The 15,048-nt window shown below is 41.3% G+C and overlaps 1 protein-coding gene across 1 annotated transcript in view; it reads right to left on the bottom strand.

Annotated features, from left to right (window-relative positions):
- Positions 1 to 15,048, bottom strand: part of PKHD1 (PKHD1 ciliary IPT domain containing fibrocystin/polyductin) — a 321,184-nt gene that overhangs the window by 181,707 nt on the left and 124,429 nt on the right. The window contains exon 36 of the mRNA XM_081828411.1: positions 4,921 to 5,077. Within this exon, the coding sequence (XP_081684537.1) occupies positions 4,921 to 5,077 (157 nt within the window). The remainder of the gene's footprint in view (positions 1 to 4,920; positions 5,078 to 15,048) is intronic.

The raw sequence follows: 15,048 nt of genomic DNA on the forward strand, positions 1-15,048 counted from the left end.
TATTTCCATCCAAGCTCATTAGTATTAATTGATTGGGTTAATTCTCTTTTGTGTTTAACAGTACCCCCTAAAAAATAATCTAAAAAAAAGACAGAAATGGAAGAAAGAAATAGAGATAGATAGTAAGTAAATGAAAGTTCTGGATATCTTGTTAATTAAGGCAAAATAATAATAAATACAGCTGAAGCTCTTATGGTCACAAAATTAAGATGCCATTTTTTAATAAAGCTCAGGAATCAGGATGTACAGCATCATAAATAATGGTGAAAATTTTGCCTCAAAGACATTTATAACCCTCCTTTCTACTATATAAGTTGTACTGGTAAGAAAAGAACGTCAGTTCTATTTTATAGATGGAAATACAAGTAAGGCACAGAGAATTCAAGACTCTTGGGGGCCATATATAGAAGTATTGCGTTTCCTGATGTAGGGGCCTAGTCTTCTACATATTGGGAGGCTGGCTTCCTTGAATGGGAAAATAATATAGAGGATGCAATATTTTCATAAAGTAGTTCTAAATATAGTTGTCAGGTGATCTAGTTTCACTGTTAAATAGCACAAATCCTTTCAGTCTGTACCATACTTCATTTGGAATGTCACCTTTGGAATACCGTGGGGATGGCTGAAAAAGTGCTCCCACGTTCACACTTTCTATTTCATTTGTTCAAATCTTTTGAAGAAATTATTTTTGGGCTTGAAACTGTTCATGCTTTATCGTGGCCCATAGATGGTATCAGAAAAAGAAGGAAAATTCCACTCAGCTACTTTTCTGATACCATGAATGGGTATGAAAAAGAGAGACAGTAACAGAGATTCAGAGACTGAATTACTGTTGATGATGATGATGATGAGTCAATCTCATATTTGAATAACTTTTTATTATCTCTTAAGAACTTTCATGCATATTATAGACAAGAGAAAACATTAAAGATTTAGAGCTAAGCTAGCAACCAGATTTTTGAGAGTTGGAGTCCTTACCAGTTTCAAAAGCCTTTTAGAAACAGAAAAATAACCTACCAATGGATTTTATATTTCTCACAACTCATAACTGCATACATTTATATATAGGTATATGTATATATGTATGTAAATATATATGTACATTTGTGTGTTTATGTATGTGCATATATACATGTGTGTTTACCTGTGTACCTATACATACATATATATCTATATATGTGAGAACAACGAAGGACAGTAAAAGTTAGGAAAAGTAATAATTAGGGGCACCTGGATGGCTCAGTCGTTAAGCATCTGCCTTCGGCTCAGGACATGATCCCAGGATCCTGGGATCCAGCCCTGCATTGGGCTCCCTGCTCCGTGGGAAGCCTGCTTCTCCCTCTCCCACTCCCCCTGCTTGTGTTCCCTCTCTCGCTGTGTCTCTCTCTGTCAAATAAATAAATAAAATCTTTAAAAAAAAAAAAGAAAGAAAGAAAAGTAATAATTAAGAAAGCAAGAGTTTAAAAATTACGCTTCTTAAATTTCATCCAGGATCTGAACTCTGCACCATTTTACTTGTCCATCAACCATCAATACATGGTTTTATTCAACCATCAACACATATTTGGTGTCCTAGATACTGAAGAGATGGTAGCAAATAAATTGCTGAGGTCGTTTGCCTTTTTGAGCTTTTTCTAGCAGAGGAAGCAGACTGTAAACAAACAAGGAAATTTAGAATATGTTCTGTGGTGATAAATGTTATGAAGAAAGGTAAAGCAAAATAAATAAGAAGTGGTTCCAATTTCAGAAAAGATGACCAGCAAGGCCTCTCTGATAAGTTGACATTTTCTCAAAGAGCAAACAAAATAAGTGAGCCATGAATAGCTGGAGGAAGAATATTCCAGGCACAGGACATTATGTGCAAAGCCTGAGGTAGGTGTACACCTGGTATAATTTTAGAAGAGCTGCGAAAGAGTGAGTGAATGAGGAAGATGGATCAATGAAGAGATCAGAGGTTTGATAACGGTAAGGTTAGTTGGGAAGCCACTGGGAGGTGTTAGAGGAAAGAAATATAAGATCTGACATGTTTTTAAAGGATGTGTACAATAAACTATTGGGGGTTTATTCTTAGCATATGGCATAAAAGGCAGATACCAATGACTTAAACACATGAAGTAACTTCAGAGGTAGGCAATCCAAGTTTCCATGCTACTAAGGCAACTCCAAAGTCATCAGGGTCCTGGGTTTCTCCCATTTTTCTGCTTCGCCATTCTTAATGAGCCATTTCATTGTCCAAGATGGCAGCTGAAAATGGAGCTATCACATTTACATTCCAAGAAGCAAAGAAGAGGAAGAAGGAAGGACAAATAGGGCATGCCTCCTATTGGGTCCACTCTACTTTAGGACATTTCCCAGATGTCCCCTGTACCACACCTCCCTGTATATCTCATTGACCAGCTCTTAGCCACAAGGCTATGTCTAACCGCAAAGAAGGCCAGGAAATATAGCATTTTAGCTGGATACACTGCTGCCCCAAATAAAAATTGGGGGTCTTCTACTAAGGAAGACAAAGAATCAGGAACACGATAACCAATTACAAGGCCATTTGAAATGGTCCCAGCAAAAATTATGTTGGTTAGGACTAGGTTGGTACCAGTGGAGGTGTTGATATATGAGACACATGTCAAAGGCCTGGACAAGATTCAGTGATGGATTGATCATGGGATGTGAGAAAAAGAAAGAAGTCCAGGATGATTCCAGTGTTTTTGACCTGAGCCACTGAACATTTACAGTTCCAATAAGCAAGATGGGGAAGTTCCTTAAATTTAGATTCTCTGTGTATATGGATACTCAAAACTTGTCTCATTCATAAATAATAGGCTCTTCACCTCCTATCCACTACCCAATTCTAATCTTACATCCTCTATACCCTGAGTCCTCCGGACCAGATTCTGCCTAACTGCTTGCAACACATATTTTAGAATTAGAAATTTTACTTTTTTTATATTTGCTCCCTAATTAGTTTCTTTAGTGATATGCACATTGTTGACATTAAGCATTATTCTTCACTTTTTCTCATATGTCACACGAGTTCCTAGGCCACTTACGAAGTATCCATAAGTCATTGACTGAATCAAATTTGACCTGTGCCCCTTCCCTGTTTTCATTCTTTCTAGAAGCTATGACCCATACATGTATGACAAAAAACTCAGTTTCATTCCAGGCAACCCTGCTTCTTGCCAACAACTCCTGTACCTATATGTATAGAAACTGGTATCTACTACTTAGCCTCACCTTCCTACCAATGGCCCTACTCTCCAAGAGAAAGACAGGATCCTTCAGATAACTCCCTCTCCCTCTCCACAGGATGATGGTTTGCTCTTCCAAACCTAGCTCACTTACTTCAAATAATTTGAGACTGAAATATATTGCCTGGACTGGGAATATTAATAAAAACCACTTTTGAAAGGTGACAGGTTGGAGCAAGTATTTGCATTATTTTGATCTTGAAATCTCCAAGAGTGAGAAGCCATGTGTATATTCCACATGTCCTTGCCTTTCTCTTAGCCTTTGCTCTCTCTCTGATGCCTCGTCCCCATCTTTAGTCTCTGGCCCTATCAGCACCTTTCCTTGATTGAACCTGGAACTAATGGGATATCCAGAGACTCAGCTGAGCAAGACTTTTAGCTGGAAAAGTTCTCCCAAATGATATCAAAATAAGGCAAAGACCCTGAGAGCCTAAAGGTCATCCCATCCCCCAGCAGCATTTGACTCCTGGTTAAAGGTCCACAAAGAGCATCTTTAAGTTGAAATTTTAAGTCTGTAATTTTCCTGTGTCATTGCTAGTTCTTAGGTAGTTGATGTCCATCAAAAGTCAGTATTCCCCAAAGCCACTGATCTTTCTCTCTCTGTCTTTCTCTTTCTCTCTCTCTCTCTCTCTCACACACACACACACACACACACACACACACAAAGACAGGTCAAGAGCCCAAGCTGACAGACCATTTTTCTTAAAGGGTACTAATTAACTGATTTGTCTGAAAACTTCTTCCTTGCTACCAGGGGGTGAAAAAAAACCTTCTAAAATATAGAACGTAAGACGCCTCATCAGAAAAACCTGATGCCATCCATAAGAGACAGGTATCAATGTTACATCGGTTTATCCCTTTCAAAATATTTATTTTCCCTTATGTAGCCATGCTCTTACTTCAACAAGAGCAAATGCCCCGGTAAGTGTTAAATATATTTTTAATGAAGAGTAATGTTTTAGTGCAGAGTTTTATAGCTACCCATAACTAATCACATTTCCAAAGCCATTTTCCTTTGCCGGTGAAGACCGACACTTTGATCCATTCCTTATTATCAGCCACTGAAGTAGGCAGTGATTTTTATTCTCATTTAGCAGATAAGGAAACAAATGGTCAGAGAGGTGGACTAAGGACTCAGTCATTTGGTGACGTGGAGGAGGAGTTGAAATTTGCATTCTCGGTCTAGTCCAACCTCCCACACCCTAGAGCTATGTGGCCGGCTGTGCAATAAGGAAGCCTGTTTATATGACTTTCCATGGGACCAGGAAGTCAAAACCACAACAGGGTAAAAGCAGGAAGACATCGTTTTCTTGGCAGGGAATTTCAAAGGCAACAGCGTCAACCAGTTTCTGAGCATTTTGCTACATTGCGGGGGCTGCCCTGGACAAGCATGACTACAAAGTGCGTGAATAAAAAGCATATTCTTTGACAACACTGTTAACCTTCTTGTATTTGAAAAAAATAAAATAATTAAGCTCTGTGCTTACAAGAAGCAAAAGACAGGGCCTTCATTTTGAACCCTCCGACCACTTCTTCCTTTTATAGTGAAATTTCAATTTGTTCCCAGAGTTATCAGTCAAGTGCTGGAACTTATCCAAAAAGCTCCCCTCCCTCCTGCTCCCCCAAAGTGATAGAATTATATAGAGTAATGCCACCACCAAACTACACAGACCTTTAACGTGCAGTAAGTTGAGGATGCTTGTGTTGGTATCAAGCAGCAGCGACTGGCCATTCTCCACTGTGACGTTGTCGCCATCTTGTGGCACTCTCTCAGGAAACCAGCTGTGAGCCCTCGACCACCTCTGGCAGAACTGAAAGGAAAAGTTGCCCTGGAACACAGTTTTAATGTTTTGTTTTGTTTTAAAGCAGGATAGTATGGAGGGGATCAATCTAAATGGAAACGTCTTAAACTAAAATTAATTTACATATAATGTCAAATGTCTCAATAAAATTAGTCATCCTCTCTTCCTCATACCACTCATTCAAAAAGGGAAAAATACGGAAAGGGCAAAGTTACACTTCAAATGTCTGTGTCCGCCACTGGAATTCTCCAACAATGTCCCGTTGCTAATGTTTTCTTACCTTCTGTGTTTTTTTTTTTCCAGGACAGGCCCCCTTCTACCTAACAGACGGGGTCGATTCCATTTTTTATTTTTACAGACATGTATTGAGTCTTTTTTTTTTTTTTAAAGATTTATTTATTTATTTGAGAGAGCGAGAATGAGAGAGAGCACATGAGAGGGGGGAGGGTCAGAGGGAGAAGCAGACCCCCTGCCGAGCAGGGAGCCCGATGCAGGACTCGATCCCGGGACTCCAGGATCATGACCTGAGCCGAAGGCAGTTGCTTAACCAACTGAGCCACCCAGGCGCCCCGACATGTATTGAGTCTTGAACAAAAAGTCATAAATAGCCTGGAATAGAGAGAATTAAAATGTTCTGCTTGATGGGTGGCATTTTGCTTTATGTAATTGGTATCATTTTTCACTGGCTCTACTGCCAAATGTCCCTGTTTTATAGGAACATTCCTCTTTCCAAGTGTTCTGATCCATCCTCCCACTCTACCTTTTTCTTTTCTTTTTTTTTTTTTTTATTGTTGCCTTTCCCTCTGAGCTTGGTGCATCAGTGCTGAAAACAAAATGCATGGGTAAAAGGCCTACTGACTTCAAATGGTAGCCCAGAACCTTTGAGTGAGGGGCAGGGACAGAGGCTGAGAGGAGTCGGGATGAGGAAGCACCCCCTCCCCACCCAGCCTCCAGTCTCCCTCCCAGAACTGTTAGCTTTCCTTTTTTAATTAATGGTCAGACTGAAGTCACATATTTTCGAAAGAGGAATATGGATACCGCAGAAAGCAGTATTCAGCTCATGCAAGAGGCCAAAAACATGTCTAAATGTCTTGTGCAGTTATGGGACTATAATTATGATAAGTATAATAAAATCAGAATCGAGAAGGTGTTTCCCTCAAGGTAGTGCATACAACATGTGTCTGCCTCTTTCCACATGCTTCTTCTTCCTGCCCAGATTCCAACCAAATGTGAAGCCTGGGTTCCTATAAAAGAACTGCCTAGAAGGTCCTCTCATGAAGTGTTAAAGGCAGATGGGAGAAGATCATTAAGAAGGGAAGGCATGTTTATAATACCAATAACTACACCTACACAGAGAAGAGTACCCTAGAGTATTTCTGAGAGACAAAATGGAAAAATGTGTAGCGAAAAGAGCCAGTAGATTTTCCAGGAGAGTGTACTGACCCCCTAGCTCAATAGTCTTGAGTTGTCTACCCAACCCAATCACCAACAAGCCTTTGGCATAAGGAAAAGCAGGATCTTTTCATTCTCTCCACCTACAAACGAGAAAAAAGCCAGTGACTCCTCTCAATTTAAGAGATGGAAAAGCAGAAGGCATATTGATCAGCAGCACCAGCACCATGAAAAGAAGGGCTGGTACGTGAGCATCTTTGCGAGTTGTATGAACCATATCCCCACGATGACCATCCATAGACTCAAAAAGTCAGAGAGAAGTTTAGCTCTCTACTGATTTCACACTGAAGCTAGGCAAAGGGAGGTGAAATTTCACAAAGTGGTCCTTAACAGGCTATACATTATATATTCTTAAAATCTCTTAATTCACTCCCATAAAATCCATAAAGAGGAAAGGGGGGTGAATAGGAGGAAACTGGAATGGAATTAAGTGGTGAGAAGGTGGAAGATGCTGAACCGGATGAAGAAGGTAAAGTCAACAGCAGAGAAGGTGAACCACAGGACTTTCAAAAAAGCCTAAGCAGTGCCTGGGTGGCTCAGATGGTTGAGCGTCTGCCTTCGGCTTGGGTCATGATCTCCAGGTCCTGGGATCGAGCCCCACATCAGGCTCCCTGCTCAGCAGGGAGTCTGCTTCTCCCTTTTCTTCTGCCTCTCCCCACTGCTCCTGCTCTCTCTCTCTTGCTCTGTATCTCTCTGTCTCAAATAATAAATAAATTCTAAAAAAAAAGCCTGAGTTCCTATAAGGTCAGAAATGGAAAGATTCTAGAGAAATCCTGTCCCTCCATTTTAAAGGAAGTCTCTCAGCTTAGAGCTGTGTAAGGTACAGAGTCCCTCAGCACCACCATGACAAAATCAGGCTCAGGAGGTGGGGCCCAGGGAACTGTCATGTTCATGATCCATCAGATAACACTTCCGCATCAAAGTTTGAGCACGAACTCAAGGCAAGGGCTAGAGGGGAAGGAGATTATCCCAAAAAGGAACCCAGACGTTTCCTCCAAACCAGCCTCTGAAGCTCAGGGTCTTAAGGAAGGCCAGCAAGCCCGGTGAGATGGGGTGTGGATGAGTTAGTTGTAAGGAGTTTGAAGGATTCAGCAGCACAACTCTTCCTGAGACATGAACCTGGTGATTACATCCATACCCCAACTACAGAACAACAAAAAAAACCAAAGCTCAACCAAAGCTCATGACCCTTACAGTGGAAAGATCTGGAACGATCAGACATTAATTAGGTATGTGAGAGGGTCAAAAGAAGGCCATTCCATGGTATCTTCCATTAACTGAGAACATCTTAACACTTAACAATTAGCGCTGATACCTGTTATCTAGAGCTGTCTTCCATGTGTTATAACATCTTGGCCCAGCCTGGCCACCTTCAAAAATTGCTACACTCAGCCCCCACCTGGCAAGTGGAAAGGTTAAATATTGTTATCTCCTCCTCACTGTTGAGGAAACAAAGGCTCAAAGGGTTTGGAGGACGTACCAGAGGCCACCGTGGTGACGACAGATGGGACCCATGCAGAGCAAGCTCCCAACTCAGATTTTTTCACTTATCTTGGCCTCTGCTGGAATGCTCTTCCTTGAAATATCTGCTGGCTCCCTCTCCTACTTCATTCAGGTCTCTGAGCAAATAATAGCTCCTACCTTATCTCCTTAAAATAGCACTTCCAATCACTCCCTGTCCCCAATACTGCTTTATTCTGGTGTAAGATCTTTAATTCTGTGTGTTTTTATCATCTATTGAGCTTACCCAAACAAAAGCCAGGACTTTGTTTTGGTTGTTGCTAAATCCCCATCCCCCTAAAAAGTATCTGACACATAGCAGGTGCTCAATGAAAATCGATGAAATAATGTCCTAAGTGAATCATCCAACTGCTAATCCCATACACGCATTTACAGATGTTGCACACATACACACACACACAAACAGCCATGCATGTGAGTGCAACCACCTTCCTGATACAGTAGGTGAACAAATAGGTGGAAACCCAGAATACTTACAAATCTGCAGCCCACGGGTTTGATCCATTGGGTTTGGCCCACATGCTTTCACATTGCTTTCTGCATTTTCAAGCTCTATTTAACTTAAACCAAATGACGGTGAGTGTATCTAAATTAAGACCCTAGACTCAGATTCTGTCTCCCTGTGAAATCTTTTATTTTCTTTCACCTTCAGTTTCTCTATTCAGTGTGGTAGATTTCAAATGAATATAAATGTTAAGCATTAAATTTCAGGGGACCTAAGCTTCCTTTGTGCCCAAATTTCTCCTTAGCATAATAATGGTATCTTGAGATGTGTACATTTTTATGGATAGTTCATGCTTCAGTGCAAAACAATGGCTAAGGGGCCCCTGGGTGGCTCAGTCGTTAAGCATCTGCCTTGGCTCAGGTCATGATCCGGGGTCCTGGAATCGAGCCCGGCATCGGGCTCCCTGCTCATTGGAGAGCCTGCTTCTCCCTCTCCCACTCCCCCTACTTGTATTCCCTCTCTCGCTGTATCTCTCAAATAAATAAATAAAATCTTTAAAAAAAAAAAAAAAAAACAATGGTTAAATACTAAAAGTTCTAAAAAATTAATGCGCCTCAACTACCCAGCAGCCACCTGGGGAAGTGAAAGAGAAACATATCGCCATAATTGCAAGGTGTCAGTGAGCCTGTAGTTACAAACACAAGATCTTGGCTCTTGACTTTTTCATACGACACACTGGTAGGTAGCGTAATTCCTTGTGTCAGCGGTAGTCCTGCGACTAGCAGGGCAACACTCCAGGAAACTGTGGGAGTGGCTCACTTTCCAACATCTTTATCTTCTGATCCCCAGCACTTTGATCCAATTAAGCAAAAAAGAATGCTAAGAGGATTTTTTAAAACGATTTTATTTATGTATTTATTTATTTATTTATTTATTTATTTATTTATTTATTTGAGAGAGAGAGAGAGCACAAGGTTGGGAGAGGAGCAGAGGGGGAGGAATAGATGAGAAGGAGCAGAGGGGTAAGAGCAAAGGGGAAGGAGAAGAGGGGGGAGAGGAAAGGGGAAGGAGAAGAGGGGGGAGAGGAAAGGGGAAGGAGAAGAGGGGGAAGAGCAGAGGGGAGGGAGAAGGAAAGGGAGAGAATCCCAAGCCCCATGAATGGAGCGCAAAGCCCTAAGAGGGGCTCCCTGGATCTCAAGACACTGAGATCATGGGCTGACCCTAAGCCAAGAGTCAGACACTTAACCCAATGATCTACCCAGGCGCCCCTACTAAGGGTATTTTAAAAGACATCTTGTCAATATACCAGAAAGCCTCTCAGTTGATACCAACATGATGTATTTGGTGAAAGCCATGTTCCGTGTCACCACCCCAGCTGGTCAATGCAGGTTTCATCTCTACTGAATATAAGCTCTTTCCCCTATACTCCCCAAGGTGCTCAGGCTTTAGCTTTAGTTTTCTTCTTTGAGATAAACAAATGACTCATTCCCATCCCTAAAACCATTTCTTCACAGGCCTATGGGGGCGGGGGTGGAAATAGAGATTTAAGAACTATCCAGAACATGCCCTCATCTTTACCTCAGTACATACAACCCCAAATAAACCTATACCACATATATATATATATAAGCGAGGAAGCTTATGCAATTTGTTTTCTTCTTACAGCATGTCAGCACTTCTCTGAACTTCAGGGAATGTGCAGTGTCTGCAAATCTTACATGTCACCTTAAATGTACTTGCAACACCACCAGAGTCATCTTGAAAGAAGTCATTGATCAGCAAGTTGGAACACCAAGCACAGCAGAGACCTATTTGTGAGCGTATGTGTCAAGCTGGGCTGGTGGAGGAGGCAGAGTGGGGGCCTCTCTCCAGTCACAGTGTCTCCTGGATGACAAAGACAAGGAAGAACGGTCTTGACACCTCACCAGAATGCCTTCTTGAGCATGCAGGCTCAGGAAACAGGAAAAGACAGGTCCCTGTGACCAACATTCTCTCTACCCCTGACCCTCATTTTCTCCAAAGGTTTTGTCATCATGGAAACACTGTATACTTGTTTATAGTCCATCAACCTCCAATAAAATATACGCTTCATGAGAGCTTCTTGAATTTCTGCTGTACCCCCAGTTCCAACAATGTCTGGCATGTAGTAGGCATCCCCAAAATAGGTTTGAATGAATGGTCAGCTCTTATTTGGGCTCCTAATCACTATGCCACCACTTAATAACTAAAATAATTAGATATGAAGCTGCAAATTTTTTTCAATGCTCTTTCACAAAGAAATGTTTTTTTAAGTTTTATGAAAACAAATGTATTTATATTTTCTCTTGTGACGTCCTCTTTATGCATAGGACACCCTTTTTTCATTCTGACATAAACATCACTTATATAGTGTTCTTGATTTGTAGAGTTTTATATCTGTATGTTAATCCTCAACGAATTTAGAATTTATGTTGGTGAGAAGTTTCCCATTTTTCTTTGTTTTTTTCCCCAAATAGTTAGCTGTCTTTGCATCATTTATTAAATAACATTTGCTCTCCCAACTAATAGTCTTGGTTATTTTAATAATAGTATTATAATGTTGGGTGACATTAAACTTGTGAGCCAATTAAAATCCCAAACCTTTTATGTTTGAACTAATATAAAGGCATCTATTCCAGGTGCATGTGACCTCATCCTTGTTCTTAAGGTGCTCATATTAACATTGAGAAAAAGATAAATAGCCAGATAATTAATATAAAGTGTAATAACTAAAGGGATAACCAAGATGCTATGGGGGTTCAGCAGATTAGCTGACTGACCATGGTTGGGACTACCTTAGAGGTGAAACTCAGTTTACTAGTCACCTTTTCTTTTCTTTTTTTAATCTGGACACTGCAGATAAATTAAGACAGGCTGAGATTATTTCAGCTGATTATGAAACAAAAAATGCTTATTTTAGAAAAGTCAACTATCTACAAATCTAGGATTACGACTAGAGCCCCTGACCTATAATCTAATAACTCCTTAGGGAACAAAAAGGAAATTAAATTAGTTTGGCATAATTTGTTCTTACTGAGCTCATGCTGGCTCTAAGTGATCACTTTCTTTTCTTGGTGCTTATAAACCCTTCATGATTATGAGATAACATGAGAAAGCCCTTCCACACCGTCCAGCACATTGACTCCTCAAAGAAATGGCAACAATACCTTTTGCCAGAGACGTGTGCCCAGTTCAAATTTCCCCATCGTCCCTGTTAGAAAACAAGGCAATTTACTAGCTTACCTCTGGGTTCTATACACATCCTAAACTCCCATTATTTCACAACAAATATTGATATTAACTGAATGCTTCTTACATGTAAGTTATTTTCACACTTTTGAGCTTCAGGGGACTATTAACAGTCTGCAAACAGGACAAATTTACAGAGCCTCTCTTTATCTTCTCTTCCATGTGAATCTTCAGATCTCCTCTAACAATGACTCTTCTGAATTATAAACCGGGAGATCATTCCACTTGCCAGAGAAAGTAATAATGACAATGATAGCTACAGATCCTTCCATTCCTCTTCTATCCCAGGCACTGTGCTAGACATTTTACTTACAGTATCACTACTTCCTCACAACTGAAAAACACACGTATTACCCTCTCTACTTTAAATTGAAAATTTTTTAAATTTTAAAAATTAATAATAATGGCTACATATTTCTGCATGCACTTAACAAGTATAATACCGCTTCCTAATCCCAGTCTCTTTTCAGTCTTCCTGGAATGACAAAGCGGGTGGACCTCTGGATTCAACAAATATTTATGGAGCACCTGTTAACTGCCAGACACTGGTCTAGGCACAAAACAAAACAAATCCCTGACCTCATGGAGCTTATATTTTAGTGAGATAAAGTTAAATATATAAAACAAATAATGTGAGGGGCGCCTGGCTGGCTCAGTCCATTAAGCGTCTGCCTTTGGCTCAGGTTATGCTCTCAGGTTCCTGGGATCGAGCCCAAAGGCAGGCTCCCTGCTCAGGGGGACTCTGCTCCTCCCTCACCCTCTGCTCCTGCCCCCCTGCCCCCCGCCAGGTCATGCTCTCCCTCTCTCTCATTCTCTCTCTCTCTCTCTCTCTGTGTCAAATAAATAAAATCTTTAAAAAACTAAATAATAAATAAAAATAAAACAAATAATGTGCCCTGAAAGAAAAAAATAAATAAAAGCAGGGTGAAGAGTATCAGAAGTGCCAAGGTGGAAGGAGCTATTTTATATCTAGCGATCAGGGACTGCACCTCTGATAAAGGACTGGAGCCCGAGGAGTGGAGTATGAACCAGAGGCTATCTGGGAAAGAGCTTAAGGAAGGAGCATGCGTGGAGTGCCACGGGGTCAGCAAGGAGTGCAGGCCGGGAGGAGGTCTGAAGGAAGACTGCACAGCTCCATAACCTTCCTGCTGATGCAGTGGGACGTTGGTTTTCCTTTAAGCCACGGCATAAAGGCCTCAAGGTCTTTGTATGCCATAGAGAAAAGAATCATGTAAAATATTCAGTAGTACGTAACAAGGTCAGCAAACTACAGCTTACATCCGGTCCATCCACTGTTTGGATAAATAAATTTTTATTGGAACATGGCTTTGACCATTCACTTGCATATGGTTTACAAGCTGCTTTTAGTCTGTGACAGAGACGATATGGCTCACAAAACCTAACATATTTACGATCTGGGTCTTTATAGAAAAAGCGTGCGGACTCCTGGAACGTTCCAATTCATACTACCAGGTTAGCAATAAGGACTGATATTGCCCAAGTACCTATACAACGCTCAGTACAGTACATCTGTTTACTCCAGCAATATTTAAATATGATCAAGATGAAACCTTCTATAATTAAAAATAAATAAATATAATACAGCTACTTAAGAGTGTGGGGGCTGGCAAACCAAAAAATCTTAGTGAAGGATATACATCAAAATACTGGAAACTGGTTCAGTTCTCCTTATCTTCCAAGAAGCAATAATCCAGGTCTCTGAAGGCTACATCAATGCAAATAAAAGCGGGGGCAAGTGTGTACGTGTGTGTGTGCGTGCGCCACACACACGCGAATGCACACATACACTCAAAGAGCCAAGTCAGAAGATTGACAGATACATGCTTGCCTTTTCCACGGAGCTGACACACTGCCATTTAACCAGCGAGCACAGAGCATGTGTTTCTGTTCCCAGTCACTAGTAAGAGACAAGGTTAACATTTTAAGTGATGGACTACAGCACGTTATTTCCCCATGCAATGGACCCATGACTGCACCGCCTTTGAAAACACTTAATTTCAGTGATTGAATACACAGAAGTACACTTTCCCTGCTATGAGCCTTTGATGGCTCCTCCATCTCATACACCAGGGGAACCTTTGTCCCCTCCTTCTCTCTTTTTCCCTCCCCTTTATACCTGAAGGGAAACAAAAATGAGTATGTGGTGGCAGAGGGAAAAGAAGGAAGCCAGAGAAGGAAAACCATTTATAAGCATCAGTGTATTTTACAATAGAAGTATTCACAGCCATCTGCTCTAATTACTTTTAATGTTTGGGCTACCATCTTCATACTGTAGAAATAATGATCTCCTTAAGGGCAAAAAGAAAAAAAAATTTTTTTTTTACAGAAACAAACAAAAGTTGATTACATTTAGCTCCCAGGCTAAAGAAGCATCAAGCTACTTTGTAGTGAGCAATCAATTAGGAAAGTGGGTAGGTCTCTGATTAACACCAACAAATTGGGTTCCCTTTGTGGTTACTCCCACTCTCTCCTTTTCCCACCTCTCTGGAAGAGCCGTGCCCACAGCTCAGAGAGGGCAAGGAGCTGGTAGGCACATTTCAGGTCTGAGGTTATTTCACACCGGTTCCTTACATTTGGATCAGAGCCAGAAAAGGCCAGGTCTTCTGCCAGACATGCCCTGCCTATGAGAAAGACTGAATATGGAGATGAATATTCTACTAAAAGTTCAGATCATCTCATGGAGTGAGCTCCCGGGAGGCCACCCCGCACCTGAACTCCTCATGGGAAGCTAGAATTAACGGCCTCATGAACGTCTCCAGGAATAGAAATTACCCAGACGAGGCCCATTCCTTGGTAGTCCAGGACAGCCCAGGACTAGGTGAAATAGGTAGAGGCTGGGAAGACTTGAATAGATCACCGCAACACCAGCAGGACCTTGAATTTCACAAAGGCAATGGCTAGAGACCTTCTCAAATCCCCAAATTCAAGCATACTACCTGTATTAAAGAAGAATCCTGAGGTGGCCCCCTGGAATTCCTGCACCCTGTGTATGAGCCCAGCATAATCTCCTCCCCTTTAGTAGGAACAGAGCTGGTGAATATAATGGGATAGCACTCCCATGATTAGGTTTTGGCAATGGTGAAGGAATTCTGCAGGAGCAATGAAGTTCAAAAATCAGCTTTCACTTAAGCAAAGGGAGATGGGATTCACCTATTCAGGAGAGCCCTTAAAAGAGAGATCACCCCTGCGGAGAAAGGGGAACCCTCCTACACTGTTGGTGGGAATGCAAGATGGTGCAGCCACTCTGGAAAACTGTATGGAGGTTCCTCAAAAAGTTGAAAATAGAGCTACC

This window comes from Leptonychotes weddellii, chromosome 8 (assembly GCF_054177405.1).
Source record: "Leptonychotes weddellii isolate Sample4059 chromosome 8, ASM5417740v2, whole genome shotgun sequence".
NCBI lineage: Eukaryota > Metazoa > Chordata > Mammalia > Carnivora > Phocidae > Leptonychotes > Leptonychotes weddellii.